At 44.7% G+C, this 17,975-nt stretch overlaps 1 protein-coding gene across 1 annotated transcript in view; it reads left to right on the forward strand.

The window, feature by feature from the left end:
• The window catches only part of CCK (cholecystokinin), a 12,753-nt gene extending 6,861 nt beyond the window's left edge, over nucleotides 1–5,892 (forward strand). The window contains exons 2-3 of the mRNA XM_011984281.1: nucleotides 1–122; nucleotides 5,486–5,892. The exon at nucleotides 1–122 is cut by the window's left edge and continues 15 nt beyond it. Coding sequence (XP_011839671.1) covers nucleotides 1–122; nucleotides 5,486–5,619 — 256 coding nt within the window. The 3' untranslated portion in view covers nucleotides 5,620–5,892. The remainder of the gene's footprint in view (nucleotides 123–5,485) is intronic.
• The last annotated feature ends 12,083 nt before the right edge of the window (nucleotides 5,893–17,975 follow it).

Raw genomic sequence — 17,975 nt, forward strand, 5'->3', positions numbered from 1 at the left:
CGGGCTGCAGCGGGCAGAGGAGGCGCCCCGTAGGCAGCTGAGGGCAGTGCAGAGAACGGACGGGGAGTCCCGAGCGCACCTGGGCGCGCTGCTGGCAAGATACATCCAGCAGGCCAGGAAAGGTAAGAATGCTGCCTCCCCATCCCTCACTTCTGCCCTTGTTCCCAGGCTCTGGATGCTGACCCTCTTCTCTAGCGCCGGCCTGATGAAGATGACCTCTCTCGGTAGGAAACAAGCAACATGGTTTCTGGCCGTCCTTTGTAGCAATCTGAGAAGGGGTATGGAGGACTTAATTTATAAGTAAGGGGAACCTTCTTGAAAAGCTTTCTTTGAACTAATTTTTAGCAATGTTGCTGATTAAGTTCAACACCATTTTACCAAGCCATTAAAAGATAATTATTGAACCCTAGGAAAGGGTTCCTAGATACACTAAATACCCTCTACTAAAAACGCAAAGAACCTGGGAGCCACCCAGATACCAACCCTTGGAAATCCTCTAGCAGGAAGGCGTCAATGCTGAGAATGCCTGAGATCTGGCTACAACAGTTTAAAAAAGCAGTGACAATGTGTCCATCTCCACCAAACCATGTAACAGAAGGAAAGAATCAGCAGCAGTTTTGTGTTCTCCTTGCAATGACTTACACATGATTACCCAACAAGAGAGGTATTTGTTTTTACTTTACTGTCGCAGAGATGGTCACAGTTATAGCAAGAGCTGAGCAAGTCATTTTTCTCAGCATCAAAGTCTTTCTCCAGGAATAAGGTGATTCAGCCCCTCACTAGCTGAGTGGCATGCAGGCAGTCCTGACCTGAGGCTAGCTTTCCCCTAAGCTCCTTCCAATTCTTTGTGTGATTCAGAGGGAGGCCCATTCATCTCTTGTGACCCATAGGAATCATGCTTTGGATTGCGGCAGCTTTTTTCTGCCAACTTTATCCCCAGTGGCACTAATAATGAACACTGGCTGTGGAGGAGTGTGCTGAACAGTACAAACACAGCTGGACATTAAAATAATTCAGCAGGCCAGGAGCAGTGGCTCACGCTTGTAATCCCAGCACTTTGGGGGGCCGAGGCAGGTGGATCACATGAGGTCAGGAGTTCGAGACCAGCCTGATCAACATGATGAAACCCCATCTCTACTAAAAATACAAAATTAGCTGGTTATGATGGCACATGTTTGCAATCCCAGCTACATGGGAGGCTGAGGCAGGAGAGTAGCTTGAACCTGGGAGGTGGAGGTTGCAGTGAGCCGAGATTGCACCATTGCACTCTTACCCAACAGGTGTTCCAGGGCCTGGATTTGAACCTTAACCCCTGGCTTGACAAGAAAGGGAAAAGATGAAGAGCTTTGGCTCTGCAGAGTTCTCCTGTGGGCTCACATGAAGGGAAGACTGGAACTCTTTGACCCAGAGGCTTCAGAAGGAAAGAACAAATCAGTGATTTGTTGTATTTCTTCCTGTCTTTGGGAAATTGCCCCACCCACTACCTTCTGTTTTGCTTTCCTACTAATTAAATTGAAGAAGATAGAAATACTTATCAGATGGAGAGAGAAAGTCTGAAAGCTTTTGAGTTCCTGCTGATTTTCTGCCTGAAAATAATTTAGTGTCTGTCCCCAGATACAGGCTGAATTTCAGCCAGACAAGTCTGAAATATCCTAGGCTTTTCATTGATCTATGGATCTGGAACTCCCCTCCCCCAATTTGGGAAAGACCCTGTTTTTCTTCTGTGTAGGCTGAGGATATCTGCAAAAAGGCCTGAAATGTGCTGAATTGACTCTTGGTTCCAAAATTGTTCTAGGAAAAAAAAAAAAAAAAAACAACTCATTACCACATTATTTCCTAGAACCAATACTAGACAATGGCTCTTAAAGCATAAATCTTAGCTGGAAAGTTCTTTCTAGTCCTTCTTCTCAGCCCCCCTCTCCCTTTGCCTTCAGCCAATTGTGCCAAACAAACCCAGGAGAAAATAGCAATCACTTGGAAATTTAGATGCCAACACCTAGGATCAACGCTAGCTAAAAAACAACCAAACTCTTCTATGTGACAAACATGAACTAGGAATAAATACTTACACTATAGAAACTGCACAGTTTCTTTGAATATTTTACATATTTTGAAATCATATCAGATTTTTGCTCCACTATAGTATATATTATGCTTAAATGTTCTTTTTTTTTTTTTTTTTTTTTTTTTTTTTTTGAGACGGAGTCTCGCTCTGTAGCCCAGGCTGGAGTGCAGTGGCCGGATCTCAGCTCACTGCAAGCTCCGCCTCCCGGGTTTACTCCACTCTCCTGCCTCAGCCTCCCGAGTAGCTGGGACTACAGGCGCCCGCCACCTCGCCCGGCTAGTTTTTTATGTATTTTTAGTAGAAACGGGGTTTCACCGTGTTCGCCAGGATGGTCTCGATCTCCTGACCTTGTGATCCGCCCGTCTCGGCCTCCCAAAGTGCTGGGATTACAGGCTTGAGCCACCGCGCCCGGCCTGACAAGACAATGCATTCTTTGAGCAGTGCTTAAGAGTTTATCATTAGGAAATATCTGCAGCACTTTCAATGGCCCAAGAAGAAACAATTCTATTGGAGGGCAGTGGGTAAAGATACCTACAGGCATTTAGTGTACACCTTCCCCATGCCCAGCAAAGCTTCAATGCTACATCTATATTGTCTCTCTCAGTACAACAGCCCTGCACAGTAAGTATTATTATACCCATTTTGCCAGCGTGGAAGCTGGGGCTCTAGAAGCCTGAGTAACCTACATGTTGTTCCGTATCTACGCAACAGTAGGGCTGAGACTCTATCTAGTCCTGCTCCTCCCAGGAGGGCCTGGAAGCCATTCAGCTTCCTAGCTGTACTGCCTAATCCACATTTTAAAGTTTAAAAGAGCTAAACCCTTCAGTTGTAGCAAGAGCTCAGAATGTCACTGTTTTTTTCAGCACCAAAGCCTTTCTGCACGAATAAGGTGATTCAGCAGCTCACTAGCTGAGTAACATGCAGACAATCCTGTCCTGAGGCTCGCTTTCCCCTGAGCCCCTTCAAATTCTTTGTGTGATTCAGAGGGAGACCCGTCCATCTCTTGTGGCCCGTAGGAATTAGGCTTTGATCAATTCCATACATCAGATGTAAGCCTCTACTCCTATGTCAGCACTGGGAGAGTGAGTGAGGGCCCTGGTAAATACACATGACATTAGGACAGAACTGTACGCGGAACAGGGAAGTCAGGGTGTGTGATAAATGCAGCTTCCACGACTGAACATGGTGCCCCCACCGTTAACTGAGGCTGCTTGCTCGTATTGAAGCTGTCACTTCGCTTCCATTAGATGGAAATTTGGGTGTGCCCAGGCCTTAGTGGGCACTCATCATCACAGCAGGCAGGAGGATGGGTCATGTTTCCACGTGACTGTGTACAGGTAACTGAGTCTATAGGTTTTCCTGAATTCAAAGACTAATATTTCACCTGAACAATGAACAATTAAATAGCAGGGGCTATTTTTCTTCTACATAGGCTGAGGATATCTGCAAAAAGGCTTGAAATGTGCTGAATTGACTCTTGGTTCCAAAACAGGGAAGGGTTGCGGTTGGGGAGAGAAAGGGCAGGGACGTTGTTCTGTGTTGTTTCTGTTTTTAATTAAACTTGCTTAATTTTATTACCCTGGGTAACTGCCTTTGCATTTTCATTTATCAATAAATAAGCCATAGTCTGACTCTACTCAGCCTATGGGCAGGAGCTGGCAAGGGCAGCCTCATGCAGAAGGGATATAGACCAGCCTCACAGGAGGTGGGGACACAGTGGCCCCCAACACAGTGGGAACCATTGAGTGGCCCCCCACTCCTCTACCCTTGAATTGGTCTGGGCTTTGTTCACTGAGGTCCCTGAAGAGCCTTTCTTAAGACTGAGCTTGCACAGGAGAAGGTGTCCTACCGATTTCGTACTCCAGGAGGCTACTGTCTATGAACTTTGAGCTAGGACTATGTCCCATGCCTCCAAATAAACTGCCTCTTCATGTCCCTACTCACTCAGTGTGAGCTCTACAAAAGGATCACACTGTTCCTGAAGACTTAACTTCCATCTCAATGGGACCATTTCAGGTTCAGTTACTGCATTTTGGTCAAAATGGCTGATTTAAATCACCTTTGTTATCACCTCTCTCCCGCCCTTCTTTGAGTATTACTGAGGTGCCAAGATTTTAATCTGACAGTCTTTTTCTGAATATCATTTTTAATTGATATTGATTTATCATTGAAAATAAAATGATCATCAATTCAAAACACTTACTGATAAATGAAAAACACTTTCTGAATGTAACTTTCAAATTCATATTTTTAAAAGAGTATTTATATAGCAAAGGGGCTTTATTTATTTTTTTCTTTATTATACTTTAAGTTCTGGGATACATGTGCAGAACATGCAGGTTTGTTACATAAGTATTCCTGTGCCATGGTGGTTTGCTGCACCCATCAACCCGTCATCTACATTAGGTATTTCTCCTAATGCTATCCCTCCCCTAACCCCCTGCCCCCCAATAGGGCCTGGTGTGTGATGTTCCCCTCCCTGCATCCATGTATTCTCATTGTTCAACTTCCACTTATGAGTGAGAACATGTGGTGTCTGGTTTTCTGTTCCTGTGTTAGTTTGCTGAGAATGATGGTTTCCAACTTCATCCACGTCACTGCAAAGGACATGAATGCATCCTTTTTATGGCTGCATAGTACTCCATGGTATAAATTGCCACATTTTCTTTATCCAGTCTATCATTGATGGGCATTTGGATTGGTTCCAAGTCTTTTCTATTGTGAATAGTGCTGCAGTAAACATATGTGTGCATGTGTCTTTATAGCAGAATGGTTTATAATCCTTTGGGTATATACCCAGTAATGGGATGGCTGGGTCAAATGGTATTTCTGGTTCTATATCCTTGAGGAATTGCCACACTATCTTCCACAATGGTTGAACTAACTTACATTCCCACCAACGATTTTATTTTTTTAATCATTCCAACATCAAGATATTATAATTGTACTACCTTAACAACAAGAGCTCTCCAGGAGTCAGGAATGTTGATGGATATTAAGGGATGAATTTAGGAATAAATAAGTACTGGAAAAATCTTTGGTTGGTTTCTGCTGAGGCCATGTACAAAAGGAAAACACCCACCTACCAAAAGAAAGCAAAAGGTAGGGAGACTAAGGAAAATCTAGGCAAGTCCTCAGCCTGCAAGGCTGGAGAAAATGAATCCACCTAAATACTTGCAGAACGCAAAGCACACCACTAACTTGTAAATATTGTCCTCTCTCTCCAGTTACACAGACATTGGTCCTTCTCCTCTCTTAGACTTTGGTCCATCAATTCCACTACTTTGACAGCTCTTTGATACCTTTAAGGTGGTGTCTATTATATTGTGTCTGGCTTTTTCCATTGCTATCCTTCGCAAATTGAACTAGAGATGCTTTTAGATGTAATGTCCCTGTTTCCTTCCTCCCTGTCCTTTGTAGCTCCTTCTGGACGAATGTCCATCATTAAGAACCTGCAGAACCTGGACCCCAGCCACAGGATAAGTGACCGGGACTACATGGGCTGGATGGATTTTGGCCGTCGCAGTGCCGAGGAGTATGAGTACCCCTCCTAGAGGACCTAGCCTCCATCGGCCCAACGAGAAGCAACCTCCCAACCCAGAGGAGGCAGAATAAGAAAACAATCACACCATATCTCATTGTCTGTGGAGTTTGACATTGTATGTATCTATTTATTAAGTTCTCAATGTGAAAAATGTGTCTGTAAAAATTGTCCAGTGCAACCACACACCTCACCAGAATTGTACAAATGGAAGACAAAATGTTTTCTTCATCTGTGACTCCTGGTCTGAAAATGTTGTTATGCGATTAAAGTGATTTCATTCTGCCCTGTCATTCCCTGTGTCTACTGAGGGCAAAGGGCTCCATTTCATCCTTAGAACATGCAAGGAGAGAAGCCTGATAGATGCTATACCAGGACAAATCCTTGTAGTAGATGTCCCTAGAAAGGGCTTGGGAAATGCAGCTAACTTTGCTACAGGCCAGCTGGACAGTGAAAGGGTCATCTGTGGGCAACTCCAGAGCCCAGCCCTGGCCACCCTGATCCCTGATCTTATTTGCCAATCCTACTCCCACCAGGGTTTCCTTGGGGTTCTCTTGGCCTTTCAACAAGTTACAGGCAGTAACTGGCCATGGTTTTGCGTACATTTGATCACTCCATGGCGCTGTGGCACAGAGGTTATCATCCTTTCTTTACAGATGAGGAAACAGGCTCTGAAGAGTGAAAGTGACGGCCCTTATACTCCAGCTAAGGAGATTCACAGACTGGAAGTCTTAATGTTCTGAGGCTATCGGGACCTTCATTACTCTAGCATTTCTCCAACTGAGTGCACAGGAATCACCTGGGGAATCTTGTTAACCTGCATGTTCTGATTCAGCACATCTGGGCGGAAGCCTGAGCAAGTTCCCAGGTGATGTCAGTGCTGCTGTTTGCAGACCGTACTTGGAGCTGCAATGGTGCAGAGAAGAGCCTATAATTGCTTTTCCTTGAGCCCCACCATGTTTTGGAGTTGGTGGGGCTCCAAAGTGCTGGGGAGACTCTGGTAGTTATACAGAGCAGAAGCCAATCTGTCTGTTGGCTCTCTGTAGAAATCAGTGAGGGGAACTAGTCCAAGGTGACACCCAGAGATGATCCAGTACCCACCACCCACAGTGCAACCTTTCCATGCCTCCTGCTGAGGCCTCCAAGACCCTCCAATCCTTGTCCAGCAGAGGCCCCAGGTGTCCAGTGCAACAGAACCTGGCAGCCCCCAAGAGCAATATGTTGAAAACAAGACTGGCAAATCTAAAACCTTACCCAGACCGGCACCACTCACTACTGGCACTCAGTGCCACCTTCCTTAGTGTTGGGGACAGGACACTGGGAGGGAGCCCCAGGAAGACTTGGTCAGTACAATTCTTTCACTTGAGCTGAAGTTGGGATTCAGTGTAAAACTTACTCCAAATAGGGGACACTATATTAGTCCCTTCCAAGGTACCACCTCATTCAGTCTCTACAATTAGTCTCCAAGACAGCCTCATATCTTAGGTATCCAACCCCCATTCAGTCTAAAATATCCAGATGCCTGTGTATTTAGTGCCCCCTCCCCTTGCAAAAATCACTAGCTTTATGGGTGTGTAGGGGTTATGTGCCCGTGTGTGTGTGCGTGTGTGTTTGTGTGTGTGTGTGTGTGTACTGTTTGTGTATTGGGGATGGAGGATGAATGAAGGACTTGGAATTTAATATAGAATCAACAGTGGGGAATGGATGGTGAAAGTCTGATCTAAATTACTGATTTATGAATCATCAAGGAAGTGGGTGTTAAAATACCATTTTCAAAGGTAAAGTCATGACTCATACAACACAAAATGAACATATGTCAAAGATACCACAACAGAAGTTACTTGTATCATTAGAGGACAATATTCACTTAAGTTTCTTTATGTTTTGTTTTGTTTTTTGAGACAGGGTCTCAGCTCTGTTGCCCAGGCTAGAGTGCAATAGCTCAATCACAGCTCACTGCAGCCTCAACCTCCCAGTCTCAAGCAATCCTCCCACCTCAGCCTCCCGAGTAGCTGACACTACAGGTGTGTGCACCACTCCCAGCTAATTTTTGTACTTTTTAGAGGGAGGGGGTTTTTGTCATGTTGCTCAGGCTGGTCTCAGACTCCTGAGCTCAAGCAATCCACCTGCCTCTGCTTTCCAAAGTGCTGGGATTACAGGCGTGAGTCACCGCACTTATGTTTTGATAGGCAAGAATTGTTTGCATTTGTATCAGTTTTCCAGGGATTATAAGTCACCCAATCAAAGACACAGACCCCAGCAGCATCAGATAAATGCCCAGCATTCCACTGAAAAGACATTCAGTCACCCCCTCTGCCCACTTCCAAGCCTTTCACAACTTTTTCTAATGCAGGAAAGGGAAAGGAAAGAACATTCCTGGCCTCCTCTTGGGTGCTATAGAAAGAGTCTCACAAGCATCAACCTAGGTAACAGTCCCAGTCCTGCAAGGTAATCATGATTCCACTCCTCCAAGAGGAAACAGGAGCTCGGAGAGGTTAAGTGGCTTGGAGGTGCACACGCTGTCCACAAATGGCAGTGCCAGGGTGTAAGCAGCTGGCTCTGGAACTTCTCTATGAAAGGACTTAGGGCCACCGTCTGGCAGAGAAGGGCCTCTGAACCTTGTCTGGAAGCTGCACCTACACAATGAAGGCATGGAATCAGCATATGTGATCATGTGTGGAGTCTTGGAGGGGGCCTGATGGAGCTCCCTGGGCATGGGAGGCAGAGAGCCTAAAGACCTGTTCCCCTAATGCTTTCAGTACCATGCTGGGCTGAGGACAGCACCTTCTGACTGCAGAGGCCCTGCTCTTATCTCTATGCCACCTGTTCTTGCAGGGTCCCTGGACCCAGAACATGCAACTCAGGCCTTCCTAAGTCCTTTCTCAGGGGATCACATCAGGCTCCTGCAACTAAGCTGAGCAACTCTTGCAGAGAAGCCAGCCGCTCCTAAACTCCACTTTAAAGAGACCTGAACTCACACAACCACAAAGCCATGCCCGCTGCCCTGCCCTCTTCCTCCTCCTCGTCTACCCAGCTGTGTGATCCTGGGCAAGATCATGCCCAGCCTTTTCCCCCTCCATCCCTCCTCCCCTCGCTAACCCTTCTTTTCCTGCTAGCTGTCCTGGAATCCCTTGGGCTTGCAGGAACTCCACCCAGGCCATATCCTTCTACAGCTATTCCTTCTGTTTGTGTCCTCAGCTCTGCAAATTAAGGCTGCTCAGAAGCTTCCTTTTTGTTGACCCACTGGAATTTAAAAGCTGAAGAGAGCAATGGCTATCACTCTAGCTCAACCCACACCCTACCCTACCTCAACTCCCATTTTACAAATAATAGACTTGCCCAAGATCACACAATGAATTAGTGATGGAACCTGCAGCTCTCTCTGGAATTAACTCCGTGCCAGCCTGAGACATAAAGAATTGCCTGGTAGTCCCTGCATTTGCTGATACCTCTGGACCTTTGGCTTGGGATATCTGACCTGCCCTCACCTGCAATTACTAATATCTCCATATGGCCAGCAGCCAGAGGGTGGACAGGATTCACTCTCCCAAGATTTGCTTCACCAAAACCAAGCTGTAAGACATCTGACCCACAAATTAGGGAATCTACTTAATTTGTCAGCAACCTACTGAACCCAAATGACAATCTTTGCTCTCAGGCTTAGCCAAACCCAGGTATAAGGAAAGGAAAATGGAAGAAAGACAGTATATGTTCATTCTTTCTTTTAACATATAACCAAAAAAAACTCACCCCCAACTCTTTTTGTTGACTCTGCTTTGAAGAACCAAAGGAAAGAATCCTGATCACTTTGCTAGATTTCCAGGACTGTGAATATTTTTTTCCAGCATCTTCAAATTATGGCTAGTCCTGAAGATAAATAAAGCAGAAGTCAAGCAGAAAGAGAGAAAATCGTTGCCTCACTAATTTCCCCTGGGTTCTAGGTTCTGAAAACATCTCTCACCAGATATTAAAATGATCTGTTTGTGTCTGTCTCCTGCTCTAATCTGTATCTTCCCACAGAATCAGGATCAGGGGATCCCAGATGAGACAGCACCTGCCCTGGACTCCCCACCATCCCCAAGGCCCACACTGGACAGACCTCCCCCAGACAGCCTCATCATCACCCCCACCTCTCTGACTTCATCTCATCACCGCCCTCTTCACTCATTTCACTCCAGCCTCACTGCATTCTTTGCTATTCCTTGAAAACACTCAACTCACTCCTGACTCACAGCCTTTGCACCGCTGTTCCCTCTGCCCGGCTCACTCTCACTTCCAAAAGCATGGCTGGACCTCTCAGCTCATTCAACCCCAAAATTACCTGCTCATAGAGGCTGTCCTGACCACCCTCTCTAAAAAGGTTCCTCTGAACTGGGCACAATGGCCCATGCCTATAGTCCCAGCTATTCGGGAGACTGAGGTGGGAGGATCACCTGAGCCGAGAAGTTGAAGTCCAGCCTGGGCAACACAACGAGACATTATTTCTAAAAAAAAAAAATTATTTTAAGAAAAAAAAAGTCCTCCATTACCCTCTCTCCCCTTCCCTGCTTTACTTTTCTTCACATGTCTATCATCTCTTGGAATTACATTGTATATGTATTTATTCATTGATTCTGTCTCACCAATGAATACAGAATACCAAAGTTCTGTCAACTCTATTAGGGCAGGGATTTTTGTCTGCTGTGTTTATTGCTATATTCCTGACTCCTAATACAGGGTTGGCACATAGCAGATACTCAGCAACTATTCACTTAATTAATTAGTTCATTAATTAATCAATTAGGGAAAAATCTGTCAGGATCCCTGCTACTCAGGTCACAGATTGGTTTTAGAAGCAGTTTCATCAGACCATTTGTTTTAAAAATCAGAGAAGTAAAGCTGCCTCACTGACACGGCCAAGTCCCCCCAAGATAGGCATAAATTGGAAAACAGAGCACTCACACAAAAAGGTGGCTGGCAGTGTGCACAGCATCCGTGGAGAGTGGTGGTATGCGCTAAAGTACACCCACACCAAACACACGCGCACACTCACCCGCATGCACATCTAGCCCTATTTCTTTTGCTGCAGTTAAAATCCAGAATGGCAGCCGGCACGGTGGCTCATGCCTGTAACCCCAGCATTTCAGGAGGCCGAGGTGGGCGGATCACCTGAGGTCAGGAGTTTGAAACCAGCCTGACCAACATGGAGAAACCCCATCTCTACTAAAAATACAAAATTAGCCGGGCTTGGTGGCACATGCCTGTAATCCCAGCTATGCGGGAGGCTGAGGCAGGAGAATTGTTTGAACCTGGGAGGTGGAGGTTGCAGCTGAGGCAGGAGAATTGCTTGAACCTGGGAGGTGGAGATTGCAGTGAGCCGAGATCGCACCATTGCACTCTAGCCTGGTCAACAAGAGTGAAACTCCATCTGAAAAAAAAAAAATCCAGAAAGCCTTGGCAATCTCAAAGAAGGAAAGAGAGGAGCATTGATGATGTTCATTGCACTTACTCAGAATATTAGAGAAGTGGAAACAACCTCAGTGTTCCACAGAGAGGGGTAGCTGTTAAAGAAATTAATGTACATCGAATTAGTTAAGTTAACGTGCATCCACTTAATCAAGCAGTTGTTTTAAGCGATGAGTATGAGGACAATGTAGAAACATTGAAAATAATCATGATCCACGTAAAGTGAAAAGGTCCACTGATCATATTAAGTTTATTTTCCAATGAATGAGATTATGTGAAAATGATGATAGTCATGCTAGGGTTACAGGATCACAGGTGTTTTTCTTTCTCTTCTCCAAATTACTTGTGATATTTGTAGCTCAGCCGGGCGCGGTGGCTCAAGCTTGTAATCCCAGCACTTTGGGAGGCCGAAACGGGTGGATCACGAGGTCAGGAGATCAAGACCATCCTGGCTAACACAGTGAAACCCCATCTCTACTAAAAAATACAAAAAACTAGCCGGGCGAGGTGGCGGGCGCCTGTAGTCCCAGCTACTCGGGAGGCTGAGGCAGGAGAATGGCGTGAACCCGGGAGGCGGAGCTTGCAGTGAGCTGACATCCAGCCACTGCACTCCAGCCTGGGCAAAAAGAGAGACTCCGTCTCAAGAAACAAAATATTTGTAGCTCGTCCTTATAACAACCATGGCCCATGTTCTCTAGGCTATGCCAGTCTACAGTGAGACACAGAATCATAAGAACAGACACAAAAATAGTTCTTCAACCACTTCCTTTGCCAAGGAAGCAACCCAATTCTCCTCAGATGATTTTGCCAATCACCGAGGTTTGTGTGTGCGGCCACCCACAGTGTCCATCCTTTCCAGTTCCTTGGTTCTCTCTCACTAAAGCCATGAAGGCCCCCAAAAATATCACCTCTGCTGGCAGAAATGAGTATTCTATCTGCTGTGCACACCTGCAGGTTTTGGACCAGTGTCTACTGTCTTCTGGTGCTTTCCGTCCTTGGTAGGGGAGCCTGGGCCACATTACTCCCATGTTGTTCTCACCTGACAGGGTCTCAACAGCACCCTGCAGGGCCTAGATGCCATGGGAACCTCTCTGATAGGCAGTTATTGCCAAAGAGACCAGTTGCCCCAGCCATGTGACTATGCTGCCACCCCTCAGAGTGGAAGTCCTTTTTCTGCTCACAGGTTTCCAGAAACACCATTGGCCTATGAAGGTCACTTTGTATGTCTGAAATCTCTGCATTTACCTAATAAATAGAAAATGATAGATTCAGTCACATGGGCAGTCCATTCTTTACACCGGGTGGCGATCTTTAGGTTCAACAAGGTAGGGATAATACAGAAGGGCCACAAGTTCGGTTGCTAGGATGGAACCAGGGCATACCCTCTATCAGAAGAACTGTATCAGTTCCTTTAGAACAGGCTTGCTTCTATGAATTCTTTTAGTTTTCCTTCATCTGAGAATGTCTTTATTTTGCCTTCATCCCCAAAGGATATTTTTGCTGGATTTTGAATTCTAGGTTAACAGTTAGTTTCTTTCAGCACTTTATAAATACCGTATCACAGGTTTGGATTAGTGACTCACGCCTGTAATCCTAGTACTTTGGGAAGCCAAGGTGGATGGATCGCTTGAGCTCAGGAGTTTCAGACCACCCTGGGCAACATAGTGAAACTCAGTCTCTATAGAAAATACCAAAATTAGCTGGGGATGGTGGTGCATGTGCCTTAGTCCCAGCTACCTGGGATGCCGAGACAAGAGGATCACTTGAACCTGGCAGGTTGAGGCTATAGTGAGCCATGTTTGCACCACTGTACTCCAGCCTGGGCAACAGAGTGAGACCCTTTCTTAAAAAATAAATAAATAAATAAATATAAAATACTGTATCACTACCTATGGCCTTCGTGGTTTCTGATGAGAAATCTGCAGTTATTCCTATCATTGCGCCCCTACAGATAATGAGTCATTTTTCTCTGGCTACTTTCAATATTTTTCTTTTGTCTTTAGCTTTCAGTGGTTTGACTTTGATGTGTCTGGATGTAGATTTCCTTTTGCTTACCCTGTTTGGGGTTTATTCGAGTCTTGAATGTATAAGTTCATATCTTTCACAAACTTGGGACATTTTAAAACATTATTTAAATGTTTTTCAGCATCACTGTCTTTCTTCTCCCTTTCTGGGATCTTGATGACATAAATGGTAGACCTTTTGCTGTTGTTGCATATGTCAGAGAGGCTCTGTTCTTTTTTTCATATTCTATTTTTTGTCTCTACGATTTACAGTGGATAATTTCTATTTATCTACTTTTAAGTTCACTGACTCTTTCTTCTACCATTTCCATTCTGCTAATGAGTCCACCAGTGAATTTCTTGGTTTGGTTCTGGTATTTCTAAGTTCTCAAATTTCCACTTATGTCTTCTATTTATTTTCTACGATTTTGTATATTAGTATTTGTTTCAAGAATATTCACAATTGCTCATTTGAGCACTTTTATAACAGCTGCTTTAAAGCCTTTGTCTTCTAATTCCAACATCAGTGAAATCTCATCATTTGTGTCTGTGGATTGTCTTTTCCAAAGAAAACTGGGGTGGAATGGGAAGCAGCTGGAAAATGACACAGAACCTGCAATGCACAGAGGGGGATAAAGGGGAAGGTGACCTACATTGTTATGGTTCTTTATATGCTCAGTATTTTTTTATTTTATCCTGAACAACTTAGATATTATATTGTAAGACTCTGGATCTTGTTTAAATATTATGAAAAATGTTCGTATTTTGTTTTAGCAGGTGATGGACATGGTTAGGTTCAGTTTGCAAGTTCCAGCTTACCTTCTGTGCAGGTGTGATGTCAACGTCCACTCAGTTTTCTAACTGCTTTTTGTCTCCATTCTGGGTGTGCACCACCCAGAAGCCAGTCTGAGAACTAGGTAATGACCTCTCCATTACTTCAGTTCTCAAAGGCCTTGGTATCCTCATTAAAACCAGATCCAAACATGTATGGCTTGGAAGTGAGCCCTGGAATTCATAAACAACTGTATGGAGTCACTTCCCTGAGCTCCACCCTCTCTGTAATCTCCCTGGTACTCTCAGTTCCCCGAGGCTCCCCTTTTTGATCCTCCACCCCAAATTGGGGTTCTGGTTACTCTGTTCTACACATGTCTATGTTTGTAGCCCATGTTCATGTCCAAGTGGCAGGAGAACAGAGGGAGAGAAAAATATCAATGGAAGCTAGTCTCACCTGCCGTGGGATCACAGTTCTTCTGAACAAAGAATAAGTTTACCCTGCCTCAGAGTTTTGGCTCCTATCAGTCCCGTTACTGACTGCTGACCCCGCAGGTGTGGGTTTGCCCAGGACCTGTGGCATGACAAACAGAGAAAGAGAATAATTAAAAAAAAAAAAAGAGAGAGAGAGAGAGAGAGAGAGAGAATGGTCATGATCTCTCTGGACATTAGGAGTTCCCCTTTTCACTCCTTGGGCCAGAAATAAAGAACTTCTCCTGTAGCTGTCTGTGCCCCAGAGCCCACTTCCAGTTTCTAAACTCTGTTAAGTTGAAACCAAGAGATACAAGAGTGGAGAAAGTGATAAACTCACTACTGGTTTGATGTACTTCAAATTCTGTGTTCTTCACCAGTGTTCCTTCTGCTGTCTTCTTTTCACTGTCCTCAAATAGCTGTTTTAAACTTTCTCTCCTGGAGTTATGACCAACAGAAATGATGGTTGGAGTGCACTTATTCCATCTTACCTGGAATCAGAACAACAGTGTCTTTATAGAAATTTCACAATGAAATCCCATCTTTATCTGAAAATCTGGCAATGATGAGCCTGCATTTCTGCATGGTGACAATGTGGAGGCCAACACTTGGCTGCCCCTCTAGACAGGCATGCCCTCTCTCACAGGCCAGTTTCACACATTTGTGTTATATTTGCAACCCCAGCTTCGGGACAGATTGAAACCAACCACTTCCAAAAGGTAACCACGTGGGTACCACTCAGCTTCAGCCATGTAGCTGCCTCTTGGTTCATTAAGTCTTTCTGTGGCCAGCTCTTTCCTGCCTCCCCAGTCTCTGGTCCAGGTTCATCTCTCCAAGCCCTGGCTGAAGCCTCTTCTGCCCTGATCCACCCCCTCTTGTGGTCCTTGCTTTGATCTTCTGTCAACTCGCCTTCTTTCCCTTTTCCTTGGCTTCTCTCCCTTCTGCCATTCACCCAAGACCTCAGCCAATCTGAGCAATTGGGTCCAGCTGTGCCCACCTAGACTCCTTCTCCATCCGTCCACCTGCCACCTATCTTTGAGAAAGGCACCAGCCATAGCCTTCAGTGCCTCCCCTGCCTTTTCTCAGCCTGCCAGGGCCTGGCAATTTCTGCTGGAACTCTAATATCTTGATGAAATTTTAGGTCAAGAGGTACTGAAATGTTAAGACCCAGTAATGCATGGCCTCAGGCTCTTCTCTAAGAACGGGTGATTTATTTTATCTTAATTTTGGATTCTTTTGTGTATGTGTTTCCCAAGATGCTTCTGGTTTGGAAAATCTCCAGAAGGAATAAGAGTTACTGACAAGTGGAAAGAGTCACATCTAATTGAGCTCTAAGGCTAGCATCTTTCTATCTTTTCCTTCCCGTGGCTCACATGCCAGTCTGGGCAAATAGAAACAGGAACAATTAGCAGTTGTTCAAGCCTTACCTGCCCCAACGCCTCTGGACTGCTGCCAGAATGACTTCAACATGCAAGATCTTTCTCTGAGTCCCACTCCAGAAAGGATTATACTGCTGTCCTGCATCAGCTTGTGTGGACTGTTTCAAGCCCTTCGCTCTCTCACCAGCATGCACTGAAATGCACCTGTATGCCAGGCATTGTGTTGATTTAGCAGGTACAGAGACCCAGCCAAGTGTGAGATTCAGAAAAGTTGAGTGGCAGTACAATAACACAAGAACAAGGATGGGTAATGTGCAGAGACTGGAAGAAAACTGAACGTCAGAGCTGACTGAATTAAGGGGAGGCCAACCAGGTGTCTGCCTAGTGTGCCAGTCTCTAAAAGACCTCTAATCACCACTACAGTAAACCGAAACCTGGGTGTCAGTGAGGTTTTTCATATGCGGTAACTACCCTAACTGGAAAAAATACATCGGTTCTACCCTTACAGAAGACGACAGCGCTCTCAAGTGGAAATTTTAGAAAACACTCCTCGGGGTGCCAGCTTCTCTCTGTTGAGGATTTTAGCTGTGCAGTATTTCACCCTTATCCATGGGGAATACGCAGGTGGATGTCTGAAACTGCGGATGGTACTAAACCTTATACATCTTATGTTTTTTAGATCTGATAACCGAAACAGCTACTAAGTAACTAATGAGTGGACAGCATACACAGCATGCAACTTGCTGGACAAAGGGAAGATTCATTTCCCAGGCAGGATGGAGCAGGCAGGCACAAGATTTCATCACACTACTTGAAACATTACTCAATTTAAAACTTATGAATTGTTTATTTCTTTGATTCTCCATTTAATGTCTTCAGACCACGGTTGACCATGGGTCACTGAAATCACAGAAAGTGAAATTGCAGATAATGGGAAGCTACTGTATACACATTGAAATTTGTAGGATTCTGGTCTATTTCTCATTGCCACCCAGTCAGCTGAAATTTTAAAACCAGATAATTTTGGGCATGGGACTATTTTCTAAGAATAGGTAGTTTATTTCATTATTTTACTTTTGAACTTTTAATAGAGCTACCAAAAGGCTCCCAGGTTTGGAACATCACCCCATGAAACTGAAAAGAGAACAAAGAAGACTGATGAGTGAAATGCTTTTTGTAGAACAAGAACTCAAAAAATAAAAAGGAACTCTTAGGGGTATTTTGAAGACAACTTGGTAACTATGGTTACCTCTAATTAGTGAGCACCTTATGCTTTCCAGATTTGAGTGAAGAAAACACAGAAAGAAAAAAACAATTCCAAATAAGCAAAAATGTTAAGTTCCATCAAGTATATGTAATCATGTATTTTGAATATAAAATCAAGATATAGAAGTTTGTTAATAGCAAATCAACTCCCTGCCTTCACCTTCACCTCCTGTGTTTCTCCCCGCATAGCAACGACTCATAAACCAAAATTGGGAGTTAAGAAAGTCTCGAAGAAGGGGACACCAGAGGTCAGGGTGCAGGAAGACAGGCAGCGCACCATAGAGGCAGCCTGACATGGGAGTCCTAACTGTGGCTGAATTAGGGTGAAACTATCCAAATGAATGCCTCCTGTTATATACTGGACACTGGGGAGAGGGCGAACCTTACTTTTGCTTCCTGTCAGAAGTACTGAATTGGGGCTCGTAATTACTGGGATTTGAAATTGGGCAGAGAGAGAAGCTCCAAGGGAAACTGTTCTGGGTCCACCTCAGGTTTCCTATGAGAAGAAGCCACAACACAAAAAAACACACCCATGTACAGGGAAGAAGAGAAGAAGAGGATCCTACTGCACATACCATGCCCTCAGACTCTCCCAGACCTGAGACCATTGTCAAAGCCCTATCTTCTAGTCTGAACAAGTCTCCAGCTGAATCCAGACTAAAACATGCTTATAACAGGAGGGAGGAAGGCTCTTGTCTCTCTGAGAGATTTCTCCACTTCAAGGGAGAAAGATTTCATCTACAATTAGTAAACTAACAAGACAAGTGTCCAATGAACACTGGCCACAGTGTGCAGAATAAAATGGTTATCTCATTCTCCGTGGAAAAGAATGGTGGAGTTGGAACCTAGGTAAGACAAACTTTGGCCTATATGAGAACCCCCAAAGTTTTTCATTTTTTTTTTCATTCATTCTTTCATTTACTCATTCATTCATTCAAAAGCTATTTATTGAAATGATCATGGTCCAGGCACTGTGCTAAGCACTAAAGATGCTGAAATGAGAGACAAAGAGACTGACGTCAAGGCTTTCTCAT

This window comes from Mandrillus leucophaeus, unplaced genomic scaffold, assembly GCF_000951045.1.
Source record: "Mandrillus leucophaeus isolate KB7577 unplaced genomic scaffold, Mleu.le_1.0 Scaffold265, whole genome shotgun sequence".
Taxonomy (NCBI): Eukaryota; Metazoa; Chordata; class Mammalia; order Primates; family Cercopithecidae; genus Mandrillus; species Mandrillus leucophaeus.